At 42.8% G+C, this 14327-nt stretch overlaps 1 protein-coding gene across 1 annotated transcript in view; it reads left to right on the top strand.

Moving 5' to 3' along the window:
- NLRC5 (NLR family CARD domain containing 5) overlaps window positions 1-14327 on the top strand; it is a 76364-nt gene that overhangs the window by 47380 nt on the left and 14657 nt on the right. The window contains exons 33-38 of the mRNA XM_070952963.1: window positions 205-306; window positions 1357-1440; window positions 5370-5453; window positions 8845-8928; window positions 9224-9307; window positions 12527-12610. Coding sequence (XP_070809064.1) covers window positions 205-306; window positions 1357-1440; window positions 5370-5453; window positions 8845-8928; window positions 9224-9307; window positions 12527-12610 — 522 coding nt within the window. The remainder of the gene's footprint in view (window positions 1-204; window positions 307-1356; window positions 1441-5369; window positions 5454-8844; window positions 8929-9223; window positions 9308-12526; window positions 12611-14327) is intronic.

Below are 14327 nucleotides of genomic sequence, written 5' to 3'. Positions count from 1 at the left end.
TGAATAAATCAGAAATAAGGATTGGGAATTCAGATACAAGGGCATGATTGAAAGAAGCTACGATTCATAAACCAATAACAAAGTGATAATCGAATGCTAAAAACAGCCCAGGGAGTGAGTTCCTGTGTCACTTTAAGCCAAAAACAAATAATATTTTGGCTTAATATTAGATGCATTGATTCTTCATTTGATTAATTGATCAAGGTGGTTTGGCTGCTCCAGGACATCTCACACACTGCTTCCTGATGCTGAAGGACCAACCTCATTTGATGCTTTGGTGCATTTTCCAGCACTGCAGAAACTTTGGTAAGTCCAATCTTAACCAAGGCATGGAATGAGTTGGCTGCCTATCTTTATTAGATTCTGGATGTCTACAGTCTTGTTCCCCCTCCTCTTGTTTGTGAAACTCTTCATCTCTTCATTTTCCAAGATTTGCTTTTGCCATATTTCTAACTTTGTCCTTAATTCTGCTTATAACTCTGTTAATTATATTTTTTTACACCACTTTATGTTTTGTATTGTAAATCTCCCAAAGTCCATTCAGATGAGTTAAATGGTGTAAAAATTAGAGAGATAAATAGAAAAAGAGAGAAATAAAGTACTATAGAAGATATAAATGTAGAGAGAGATGAGAGATCTAAATAGATAAGATACTGTAGAGGATGATTATCTATCTATCTATCTATCTATCTATCTATCTATCTATCTATCCATCCATCCATCCATCCATCCATCCATCCATCCATCCATATATCTGTCTGTTTGTCTGTCTGCCTGTCTGTCTGTCTATCTCCATCCATCCATCCATCCATCCATCCATCCATCCATCCATTCCTATCTATCCATCCATCCATCCATCCATCCATCCATCCATCCATCTATCTGTCTGTCTGTCTATCTATCTGTCAATCTCCATCCATCCATCCATCTATCCATCTCTCTCTCCATCCATCCATCCATCCATCCATCCATCCATCCATTCCTACCTATCTACCTACCTATCTATCTATCTATTTATCTATCTATCTATCTATCTATCTATCTATCTGCTAGATAGATAGTTGGCTGGAGAATTCTGGGATTAAAGTTTACCCATTTTAAAGTTGCCAAGGTTGAGAAACACTGAGATGGATGGGTGGGTGGGTTGGTGGGCAGATAGATAGATAGATAGATAGATAGATAGATAGATAGATAGATAGATAGATAGATAGATGAGAGAGAGAGAGAGAGAGAGAGAGATGTCACTACATGAACAAATATTTTTCTGTGCATTGCACAAGTGCCACACATAGGAAAATAAGTGGTTCAATCACACCCCCAGACTCTTCTCGACTTGCCCTGTTTCTGGATTTCCAGGTTAACCGATGGCCGGATTCCTCCCACCAGCGTTGAATACGTAGCTGAGATATTGCGACGGGGCTTTGCCATTGAAGATATTAAGTAAGTGTAAAACCTAATATGTTGGCAACTGCTACCGATTTCTAATTCCCTATTGCAAAATGCAGATTTTTGGAATGAGAAAGTTCTTTGTTTTAGGATTCCTTTAAGGAGGGGCTTCATAAAGATAGTTAGTACTCGTTTTTATGACTTATGATTTATTGATGAGGTGGACACTGGTAGTCTTTGACTTATATCCACAATTGAGTCCAAAATTCCTGCTGCAAAGTGAAACAATTGTTAAGTGAGTTTTGCCCCATTTTACGACCTTTCTTGCTACAGTTGTTAAGTGAATCACTACAGTTGTTTAGTAACTCGGTTGTCAGTGAACCTGGCTTCCTCACTGACTTTGCTTGTCAGAAGGTTACGAAAGGGGCAGTGGTGGGTTCCTCCGGTTCCGCCCGGTTCTGCCGAGCCGGTAGCAGTGACGATATGATGTCACCGAACCGGTTCTGCCCCCCGCCCCCCACCGTCCCTACATTATTCTTACTTTTTATTTGGCCCCACCCCCAATCTATTGCTGCCTCCTGAGTCCCAGCTATCGGCTAGAGGGAAAAAAGCTGTTTAAACTCTTGCTGCGGGGCTTCAAAGGGCTGCCCTACAGCTGATCAGTGTTAAAAGAAAACAAATGAGTAGACCAGTGCCTCCAAAAACAAATGAGTAGACGGGTACAGCTCTGCAAGCAGTTAAAAGCCTGGTAGACCAGTACCTCTGCTAAATCCTAAAGAATCGTCACATGACCATCAAGCCACGCCCACAAAATAAGCCACACCCACAGAACCGGTAGTAAAAAAATTTAGAACCCACCCCTGGAAAGGGGATACCATAACCATGGGACACGCCAATCATCATAAATATGAGTCAGTTGCCAAGTGTCCGAATTTTGAGAATGTGATCAATGGGATGCTGCATAAGTGTGAAAAATGATCATAAGTCACTTTTTTTCAGCCGTTGTATCTTTGAACGGTCATTAAATGTACTGTTGTAAGTCGAGGACTACCTGTATTCATCATCAAGGAATGGTCCCTATTTATTGACGAGATGGATTTTTTTCGTTATTAATTCTATTAATCTAGAATTAGATTAAAGCCAATCAAAGTTCTTGATGCAATATGTCTACTTGCTCTAAAATTTCCTTATGACGAGAGCTAGGAGCTGCTAGTGTTTGCCCCAGTGAAGGAAAGGCCAGTAAAATTGTCTACTGGTCTGTAATGGGTTGCTGGGCTATTTTTGAACAATGGTTTGCCGGTCTTAGAGAAGACTGCGCCCAGGTTTGATATTCCTTCAGTCAGTGGGCCTCCCAGGAGACTGATAGACCTGCATTCAAAAATATCCCAAGTGACTCATTTTTGATGGGGAACCTCCACCCTGTCACTTGGGCAACTGCAAAGGTGGCCCAGTTCTCCATCCCAGTCACCCACCATCCTTATCTGAGGCACATGTGGCAGTTGGTGACAGTTTTTCTTACCAACAGCTGATTCAGGAGGAGAGGGAAACTAGCCTATGAAAGAGAAGGATTAGGGAGGACATGAATGGAATGGGAATGGGAGAGGAGAGGAGAGGAGAGGAGAGGAGAGGAGAGGAGTGATAGAAGATATAATTCTTTATTGTGATTTGATACACAAGGAATTTGTCTCTGGTGCATAAGCTTTCAGTCTGCATACAAACAACAAAGTGATAAGTCATGGATCATAAATCATAAGATACAATCATAAATCATAACATAAAACAACAATTGATAAATCATAATATACCAATAGGAGAAGGTAGTGCCGTAGGAAAGGTGAGAGGTGAGAAGGAGGAGAAGATGACAAGGATAATAGGAATACAGCCTACAACATGGGGATTGTCTTATTCTCCAAAGCACCTGAGGGCAGGACAAGAAGGAATGGGTGGAAGTTTGTAAAAAAGAGATCCAACCTAAAACTAAGGAGAAATTTCTTGACTGTGAGAACAGTTAATCAATGGAACAGCTTGCGCTCTCGGAGGTTTTCAAAATAGATTGGACAGCCATTTGATCAGGATGGTATAAAGTCTCCTGCTTGAGCAGAGGGTTGGACTAATAGGCCTGTTAGGTCCCTGCCACCCCTATGATTCTGTTCTGACCTAGGCTTCCCCAGCAGTATGAAGCCGAGTCCTCATTCCGATAAACCCCTTTTTATTTAATTTACAGTGAATTCCTCTCCAGCAAAGTCTTTCCTCTCCCACAGTCTTGCAAGATAGTTCACAATTACCGACCTTTATCAGGCTTGGAGAGTGGCCAGGCCGATATCTTTCAGACGCCGCAATACTTGGCAAGAATGCAGGAATGAACTAATTGTCTCCTGCAAACTCCACTCCCCTTTCACTCCTCTTTTATTCCCTCTGGGAGGGGCCATTCATCGTCTACCTGTGGCCTTATTCCCAAGTTGACCCTTGTTCCTTAGTTGTTCCCTTCTCCTGGCAGCTCTGCGTATGCACACATTGGAAACAGGCTCCAGCTGTTCGTCCGCCTCACTGATGTCTGACTCCTAAGGCAGCTGACAACTGTCAGACGGCCCTGGCCCCATCTCTGCCTCTGATGCAGAGCCCTGGTCCGAGCCTTCCCCAGACTCCAGGACTGGCCCATGTTCCTCCCCAACCACCTCACTGTCCGAATCTGCTGGCTGCTGGCGGGCCACAACAGATTCTATGTTCTGTGTTCTACGGTGGAGGATGGGTGTTAGCAAAAGAGAAAAAGAGTGATTCATTCTTTGGCCCCATGATGTCACTCAACAGGATGGAGAACTCAGAGCAAAAGACTCTGAGTCAAGGGCACCCAAAGTCCTACCCATCCTCCTCTTCTCTGCTGTTGGTGCAAAGAGAAGAGAGATAGAGAAGGGTTTGGAAAAACGATTGCATTTTTGTAAACAGGCATACTTTAAGCCTTCTCCTGTGCCAAAGAACAATAGCTTAGTTCTGCCCTGAAGAACCCTAAATCAATAGATAAAATAACAACATCTGCTAGAAACGAAAGAAAACTATACCAAACAACTAAATCTATAATAAAACCGTTCCAGCAAAACAGCAGGGAGAAGAAGCAAACCGAAAAGGATAGGCGAATGGGGAAGAAATGGATATTCACTAAATTACCATCTCAGGGGACAGATTTATTGTTTATGACATGAGCTGTAAAAGACTTTTGAAGTTCATTGGACCTCCGATGCTCGCTTTTGCTGGTTGCCATCCTAGGAGGTTTAGTAGCGCATGAGAGAAGCATGGGAGATCTTCAGCAGGAAATGTGGGATTTCTCAATGTGGTGTCCTTCCCCTTTTGTGACTTTACAAACTATAAAGGAGTTTACCTGGGAGAGGATATGAGAGAACTAATTGGGGAGGCGGGGGGCAAAGGAATGAACCATGAAGGAAGCAGGATTGATGTCAGCCCTGTGAGGTAGACCAGATCAAGAAACTGCAAGCATTCCAGGAAGGATAACAGAATCTTGAAAGGCTGCCAGTTTCCCTCTCTCCCCGCCCCTCCCTACTAAACAAAATTAAGACCAGTTTACTTTGAGTTTCAGAAAGCTGTCTTTTATATTTATTTATATTTATTTATATTTTTCACTCTTGTCCTTTATTCTGGTCATTTAATTTAGCAGAAAATGATGCCCCTTAACGCACAGTCTTTTACCCTCGTGTTGAAAATAATGGAAATTTTTTTTTAAAATGAATTCTCATTTATTTATTTTTATTTTAAATATTTTTATTAGAATATGCGTTTTTGTAAAGTTTTTCTTGGTTTTGTTCTTGAATGTACATTTGTAAAGCAAAGTTATAAACATAAACAATTATCCTTATGAACCGCTTTCAGATTTGCCTCTCTTTCATAGGGTCACTATACCTTATGTCAGTTTGCTATTTCCATTCTTTTCTGAACAACCTTTCTAAAAACTTGCACTTTCCTTCCACTTCTAGTTTTTCCAATAGAGATCTCAGCTTGGTCAGTCTCAGTGTTCTTCTTGATGCTTTGGAGGGCAAACACCACTTAAAGAGTCTCAAGTAAGTTGCCTTTAAGTATATATTGCCGTAGGGTGTGGGATGCCATCTAATGGAATTCCAATTGTTTATTGACCTTGTTCCAATAATTCCAGTGTTATTTAATGGGTTCACTCTTGTGTAGAGGATGAGATGATGCCTAAATATGCTTGTTCTGGTCACCACCATACAAAACAAGATGTTGAAATCTAGAAAGAGTGCAGAAAAAAGCAACAAAGATTATTAGGGGGCTGGAGGCTAAAAGATACGATGAACAGTTGCAGGAACTGGATATGTCTAGTCTAACAAAGAGAAGGACTTGATGGCAGTCTTCTAATATTTGAGCCATAGTGGCGCAGTGGTTAGAGTGCAGTACTGCAGACTATTTCTGCTGACTGCTAGCTGACTGCAATTTGGCAGTTCAAATCTCAACAGGCTCAAGGTTGACTCAGCCTTCCGTCCTTCCGAGGTGGGCAAAATGAGGACCCAAATTGTTGGGGGCCATAGGCTGATTCTATAAACCGCTTAGAGAGGGCTGCAAAGCAGGGGTGAAATCTGAACTGGTTTGCTACCAGTTCGCTGGCTGCGCGTACGTGCTGAGCGACAAGCACGCGCTGCATGTGGATGCGCAGTACGCACCAAACACACTGCATGCGCATGCACAGTGCGCACCAAACACTGCTGCATGTGCAGTGCACACAAAACATGCACTGCATGCACATGCACAGTTCGCACCAAATGTAGGCTGCATGCACATGCGCAGTGAGCACCAAACACTCACTGTGTGCATATGTTTAGTGCACACCAAACGTACACTGCGTGCACATGCACAGTACGCACCAAATGTAGGCTGCATGCGCATGCACAGTGAGCACCAAACACACTGCATGCGCAGTGCGCACCAAACACGCACTGCATGTGCAGTGCACACAAAAAATGCACTGCATGCACATGCACAGTGCACACCAAATGTAGTCTGCGTGCGCATGTGCAGTGTGCACCAAACACTCATTGTGTGCATATGTTTAGTGCGCACCAAACACACGCTGTGTGCACATGTGCAGTGCGAACCAAAACCTGCTCTGTGCACATGCCCAGTGCGCACCAAATGCCTGCTGTGTGCATATGTTTAGTGCGCACCAAACGCACGCTGCGTACACATGCACAGTGTGCACCAAATGCATGCTGCATATTTTAAAAGCTAGCTGCTTTAGCTACTGGTTTGGTTGAACCGATAGTTTAAAAAAAGCTACGCTCTGACGATCACCTGTGCCATGCGGTTTAGCTTTGCTAGAAAGCAGGATTTCCTTATTGCTTAAGGATTAAAGAACATAACTATAAAGTTATTTGGAAGTGGTATTTGACCCCAATAAGACTTTTTCAAATGAATAATAAAGTGGATAAAATGTGTTGGAGATGTAAAGTGGAACTCGGGACATATGCTCATATGTGGTATAAATGTAATGGGGTTGAACTTTTTTGGTCTAGGATAGAAAATGAAATATTTGAAATGATTAAGAAGAGGGTCAAATTGAAATTGGAAACCATATTATTATTAATATTGAATGAAACAACATTAACAACTGGAGAAAGAGAATTGGTGAGGATTTTGGTTATAATGGGGAGAATTATAATTGCTAGATATTGGAAATTAAATGTTGACTTAAAATTAGAAGAATGGTATAATGAAACATGGAAATTTGCATTAAATGATAAATTGACTTGTGATATTAAAATTAGAAGTGGTATATATAAAGAAAATGTTTTTTGGAACACTTGGCAACCATTTGTGAACTTTGCACTTGGGAGATTGGATGAATCAGCACCAGTACCTTATCAAAGAGATTTCTGGAAGAATTGAAGACTTTAATTTCCTAAAACTTCCTTTCCGTTTGTATAGCACGTTGGGGGAAAAAATTTTTTTCTTTCCTTACTATTGATTTTTGTATTGATTTTTTTTCCTTTTTGTTATTCTTTAACAATAAAAATATAATAAAAAAAAAAGAAAGAAAGCAGGATTTCCTGCTTTCTAGTGAAGATAAACTGCACACCACAGTTGATCCCCCCCCACTGTTCTACTTATCTTCCCAAGTCTCCTTGTGGCACGTACTGTGCATGTGTCCGAACCGGTAGTTTTATCACTACCAGTTCGCCCAAACCAGAGTGAACTGATAGCATTTCACCCCTGCTGTAAAGCACTATAAAGCGGTATTTAGGTCTAAGTGCTATTGCTTTTGAGGGGCCGTCACAAAGAAGAGGTCAACATATTCTCCAAAGCACCCAGGCAGGAGAAGAAGTTAGGGTTAGGGTCGCGCACGTGGCCCCGTTGTGAACCGGTAGTAAAGGTAAGTAGAACCAGGGGTGAAATGCTCCCAGTTCGGAGCGGATCGCCCAATCCGGTAGCGATGGAGGCGGGTGGTTCGGAGAACCGGTAGCAAAAATCCCTGTCCCCCTCCCCCCACGACCAGCTGAGCCACACAATCATCAGAGGCTTCTTTTTTACTTTTAAAAGCATTTTTTCTACAACCTCTTCGGCTGAAAAAATGCTTTTTAAAGGAAAAAAAAAGCCTCTGGCTCAGCTGGGATTGTCAAAAGCTTTTAAAAGAAAAAAAGCCTCTGCTGATCAGACAACTCAGCTTGGATCGTCAGAGGCATTTAAAAGAAAAAAAACCCTTTTTTTCTTTTAAATGCCTCTGCCAATCAAAGCTGAGGTGCCTGATCAGCAGAGGCATTTAAAAGAAAAAAAGCCTCTGCCAATCAGGCAACTCAGCTGGGATCTCAGAGCCTTTTGAAAGCATTTTTTTACAACCTCTTCGCCGAATAAATGGTTTTAAAAGTAAAAAAGTAAGTAAAAGTAAAAAGAAAAAAAATTGGCCACGGCCACCCAGTCACATTACCCCCCCACCAAGCCACGCCCACAGAACTGGTAGTAACAAATTTTACATTTTACCACTGAATAGAACCCGCCTCTGGTCTGTACATATTTTCATAGCCCTTTTTTTGACTCATGCAGTATAGAGGTCCTCCATGGAAGGCAGGTTGGTAGCCATTGTTTTTTCTGCAGTTCTAATTATCCTCTGAAGTCTGTGTTTGTCTCGTTGGGTTGCAGAGCCAAACCAGACAGTTATGGAGGTGCAGATGACAGACTCAATAATTCCTCTGTAGAACTGGATTAGCACCTCCTTAGGCAGTTTGAGCTTTCTGAGTTCATATTTGGTTCATGTTTGGTTATGTTTTTTTTTTAGGATAAGCAAAAACTTTACAGGTTCAAGTGTTAGCTTGAAGGGACATGAACAGATGCTGTTATCCAGGGATATTTCTCATGTCCTGATTGGGTTACCCAAATAGCAGAAATGTCCAAAATGGGGTTCTACTATCATAATTATGATCTCTATCCTCTTTATCTGTTTCTTAGTTTTGGCTCTTTGAACCTCGACAACAACACAATTCTGAAGTTGTCTTCAAGGCTCTCTACAATGCCTTTCCTGAAAAAACTTGGGTGAGTGTCTGTAGATTGAGTTCCGCCCAGCCATCTGGGATCTGAACAATGCCTGGATTACATTTCCATCTTCTGTAGTGGAGTCTGAGACCTAGGGAGACTCAAGTTCAGCAGCATCTGGAGGACTACCAGCTTCCCATAGCATAAATTGGGATCTCATGTCCTGACCCCAAAAAAAGTCCTCTTTATTAACTCCCCTTTTTGAAAAACCATTCTCTTGCTGAGGAAACATGACCTCACATAAACCAACTGACCTATGTTTATTTGGGTTTTTGTATATATAATTCTTTTCTAGTTTGAACAATAACCATCTCGACAGTCAAATGTCTTCCCACCTTGCAGAAGTTTTGAAGACCACACCTCAAATAGAAGAAATCGAGTAAGTCCACGTTTTTCACTTGCACTATTCACTGTTTTCCTTCACTCTGAGGGCATTTTCACATTGCTGTCAATTTTATCTCCTATGGCCATGATGGCGAACCTATGGCACGTGTGCCACAGGTGCCACGCAGAGCCATATTTGTGGGCACACGAGCATTACCGTAGCTCAGCTCCAGGGTGCATGCGCATGCCAGCCAGCTGATTTTCGGGCCTTCCAGGCCCACCGGAAGTCCAGAAACAGACTGTTTCTGGCCTGTGGGTGGGGAAGGCCATTTTCGCCCTCCCCAGGCTCCAAGAAAGCCTTTGGGGCCTGGGGAGGGTGAAAAACGGACCTACTGGGCCCACTGTGCCATCGCGTGCCAAAATCGGTGGGAGCGTGTGTGTGGGGGTCACACACGCATGTGGGAGGGGCAGGGCGCATTGAATTATGGGTGTGGGCACGTGTGTATGTGACCCCCCCACATTCCCCACGCTTTTGGCATGCAACAGCCAAAAGGTTAGCCATCACTGCCCTATGGATTACCTGACACAGTTTGGAAATGCCTTCAGGTCTTCTTCCACTGGTCTACAATTGATTCCATTGATCATTGAGCTGGATTGGTCTAATCAATGTCTGCCCCCAGTTCAGAAAAGGACTCATGTGGTGCTTTGAATAAACGGCAGAGCCAAGAAATGTGGCCAGTTCCTTCTCCAGTTATTGACCAGCCTAATTTTTGAAAAATTCCAGTGACGGAGCATCCACAGCTTCCAGAGGCAGGCTACAGATAAGTCCCTGACATATGACCACAATTGAGCCCAAAATTTCTGCTGCTAAGTGAAACATTTGTCAAGTGAGTTTGCCCCATATTACGACCTTTCTTGCCACAGTTGTTAAGTGAACCTGGCTTCCCCATTGCTTGTCAGGAAGTCAAAAAGGAGTTCACATGACCCCAGGACACTGCAACTGTCATAAATATGAGTCATTTGCCAAGTATCTGAATTTTGATCACACAGCCATGGGGATGCTACAACTCTACAAGTCGTAAGTGTGAGAAACGGTCATAAGTCACTTTTTTCAGTGCCTTTGTGACTTTGAATGGTCACTAAACGAACTGTTGTAAGTCAAGTACTACCTGCATTTCAGTATGATAAAATGAAATGTAATTAAGAAGGTGAGAAAAAATAGATGGAAAAAAATTGGGGGTTTATTCTAGAGTACAGACTTTCTGCTATAACCTACTTACCCTCCTTCATATTTGCATGGTTTCACATGGCCACTCTGTCCTGGAATTCAGAAAAGATGGTTTGGAGTCAACAATCATCTGCTTGAGCATGTGTTTATCCATTATTTGAAACAATCCTAGCCTTTCCTCAATCGTGGGTTTAACATTTCCATTACTTCAATGCTTCATCCCGCACGGACACCTCAGCTATAGCTTTCTATGGCTTCTGTGGTTTACGAATCCCCAGGATTTATCAGATCATTGTAAACTTTGACATCAATTTAAAATTTTACATAATTTTACATAATAATCTGGGAGTTTGCCTCTCGGAGTTACGGGTGCTCTGTTGCTGGATGTTTTTAAGAAGAGGTTGGACAGCCAGGATGCTATAAGATCTCCTGCAATGGTGGGATTCAAAAGTTTTTACTACCAGTTCTGTGGGCGTGGCTTGGTGGGCGTGGCTTGGTGGGCATGGCAGGGGAAGGATACTGCACAATCCCCATTTCCTCCCCATCAGCTGTAACTTGGGAGGCAGAGAATAGATGGGGGTGGGGCCAGCCAGAGGTGGTATTTACCGGTTCTCCGAACTACTCAAAATTTCCCCTACCGGTTCTCCAGAACTGGTCAGAACCTGCTGAAACTTACCTCTTATCTCCTGCCTTGGGCCATGGGTTGAGCTAGAAGACTTCCAAAGTCCCTTCTAGCCCTGTGATTCTATAATAAGGTGTGACCTTGGTAAAACAAAATAAGTAAATTTCCAAAATTGAATTAACTCTAGCTGAATTTATAGACTGGTACATATAGTTGCCTTGCTCTGGGATATTTTTCCAGCTCCCCACTCTGAATTAATTAATTAATTAATTAATTAATTAATTAATCCATCCATCCATCCATTCAATTTCTGTAGCCACTTATCTCACTCAATGACTCTGGGCAGCATACAATTTAAGAAATATATTACAATTAAAATACTAAAAATATTTTTAAAAATAAAAACAAAGAAAAAAACCAAAAACATCCAGATTAAATATACATAGGGGCAAAATACTTGGTGAGTTAGCAATACAAGTAGGATACGGGGCCCTTAATACCTATGTTCCCAAGCACCCCAGGCTTCGGAGCATAGCCAGGTCTTTAAAGCATTAGGGAAGGCTAACAGAGTTTGGGGCCATTGTGATCCCCCCAAGGAGGATGTTCCATATAGCGGGGGCCACTCTGCTTGTCTTCTAGTCTCCGCCAACCAACACTCTTTGGCTGATGGGATCTGCAGCGTGCCCGATCCATTGGTTCAAATTGGATGGGTAGAGAGAGACTCTTAGGAAAAGGCAATTCCTCAAGAAGTACAAGAGTTGGAATTCTTGGTGGGCACAATCCAGTGGTGAAATCCAAATTTTTTTACTACCGGTTCTGTGGGCGTGGCTTGGTGGGCGTGGCAGGGGAAGGATACTGCAAAATCCCCATTCCCACCCCACTCTGGGGTCAGCCAGAGGTGGTATTTGCCGGTTCTCCGAACTACTCAAAATTTCCACTACTGGTTCTCCAGAACCTGTCACAACCTGCTGGATTTCACCCCTGGAACAATCCCAGTACAAACCCAGCCAGTATCCACCCAGTTTGTACGCTGGGTGTACAAGCTCAACTTGATGCTGCCACCTGCTGGGACACCATCAAGGCTTCTTGCCCTATAGTTTTGAAAGTCAGCAGACAAAAGGAAGGGCGCTCCCAGATCACTACAGGGAAAGAAAAGAAAACCAGTGGAGGATAACAACTCCACATTGTGTAGCTGTTCTTTGAAAGAACAATGACAGCCAACAGATGAAAAACCCAAAGAGTAGCCAACATAAATCATAAAATGTCATGTTGGGTATTTTGAAACATAGATATTCCACCTGGCTTTGGTGGATCCTGAGATTCTACCAAAAATAGTCAGTCCCAACTCTGAACTATAACCAGATACATGGATGACACGTGACTTCTTTCTCTGATCCTTTGTGTTTGTGCATTTCCTTTTAAAGCTTAAGCTACAACAAGATTGATGATGCAGGCATGAAAGAGATAGCTATGGTCCTTCCAGCAATGAAGAACGTGAAGCTAATCAAGTAAGTGCCTTGCCCTTTTATTGGCCAAGTTGACACAATGATAGATTATTGGTTTGAGTTATGGGTGGTGAAGGGGATTTCTGATCCACGATCTAATTGTCCCTCACATGCTGCGGGAGAAGTATCAATATCAATGGCATGGTTGAATCCAAGGAAGCAGAAGTCATCCCCGTAATTTAAGAGGTGCATTTAGTGATCACGTTAGCATTCATTGACATACAAGGTACAAGACAGAGTTTCCTGTGGCACTGCCTTCCTCAGATTGGTGATGGAACCCAACCTGTGGCAATAATTATATACAGCTTTCTAAGCTCCTGTTGATCCTCCCAAAGATATTTTATTAAAAAGGCAGTTTTTAATAAAAACTGTTTTTCGTTGGTTTTCATTGAAGACGTTTCGCTTCTGAAGAAGCTTCTTGGATGAGAAGGAAAAACAAAGAAAATCCAGTTGCTTTTTTTTTTTTTAAAGCACCTTTGGGACAACCATGACCTGGATCACAGAGAATCTCCATAGACTTCCTCCTGTTGATTGGTTGATGGTGCTCCATCACTGGAGGTTTTCAAGAAAAGATTGGACATCTCTTTGTCCAAGATGGTATAAGGGCTCCTGCCTTGGGCAGGGGGCTGGACTAGAAGACCTCCAAGGTCCCTTCCATCGCTATGATTCTGTGATTCTTCAGGTCACCTGCTGTGGCTGACTGCATAGTTACTGCTGAGGAATAGCAAAACTAAAAAGGAAAGCTTGCTCTGCTTGAGAGTTAACCAGAAACCCAAGGAAGGAGGTATCAAGACCTCCTTGACACCAGCAAGGTCAAGGCTGATGACCTTGATTTTGCTCCATTCCCTAGACCAGTGATGGCAAACCTTTCAGACACCCAGTGCCCAAACTGCGTGCACATGCATGCCCAAACCCAGGGGTGAAATGCTCCCGGATCGGACCGATCGGACCGGATCACCCAGTCCAGTAGCGATCTTGGCTGTTGGTTCGGCAATCCAGTAGCGACGGTGGAGCAAAGCTCCACCCACCCACCCGGGTGTCATTACTTCCTGGTTTTAACGCATGCACTTCCGAGCCGGTAAGGAAGGTAAGTAGATTTCACCCCTGGCCCAAACATGCATGAACATGTGCCTGCGTGAGTATGCACGCACATGCGTGCAGCAGAGACCTGAAGACCAGCTGGCTGGCGGGAGGCGGGGCATCCCAACACCGGTAGCGCAGCAAGAGGTAAGATCTTTTTCTTTCGTGAGCTTCTGTTTTGTCGTTTGCAGGGACACAGAAGCTCATGAAAGAAATGCCACGGATATCTGTCCTGGGGTGTGCCAGCAGAGAGGGTTCTGTGTGCCACCTCTGCGTGCCATAGCTTCACCATCATGGCCCTAGACTGTCCATTTCATACTTACTTCCAGTTTTTGTGTTAAGCATGCATCAGTAGCTCTAATAAATCAGGTCACGTTTCCAATTAAGCTGAAAGCTATGGATCCTATTGACTTAAGTCATTGAGCAAATAATCCATAACTCATTGTCAGGTCCCCTGCTTTTATAATTTAAGAAAATAGTGCATTACCCATAGCACTCAAGGATTGTTAATGAATTGCAATTTTTAATAGGATAAAAGAAAAAAAATAATTAGATAATGGTAAGCAGTCATGTTAACTATATTTGAATGTCTGCAATTAGTTCCATTCCTACTTGGGACTTGTACATAACCTTAGGATTT

This window comes from Pituophis catenifer, unplaced genomic scaffold (assembly GCF_029215685.1).
Source record: "Pituophis catenifer annectens isolate HBS135680 unplaced genomic scaffold, rPitCat1.0.hap2 SCAF_13, whole genome shotgun sequence".
Taxonomy (NCBI): Eukaryota; Metazoa; Chordata; class Lepidosauria; order Squamata; family Colubridae; genus Pituophis; species Pituophis catenifer.
The sequence above is the reverse complement of the archived record's forward strand: the minus strand, read 5'-3'. Positions and strand labels throughout refer to the sequence as shown.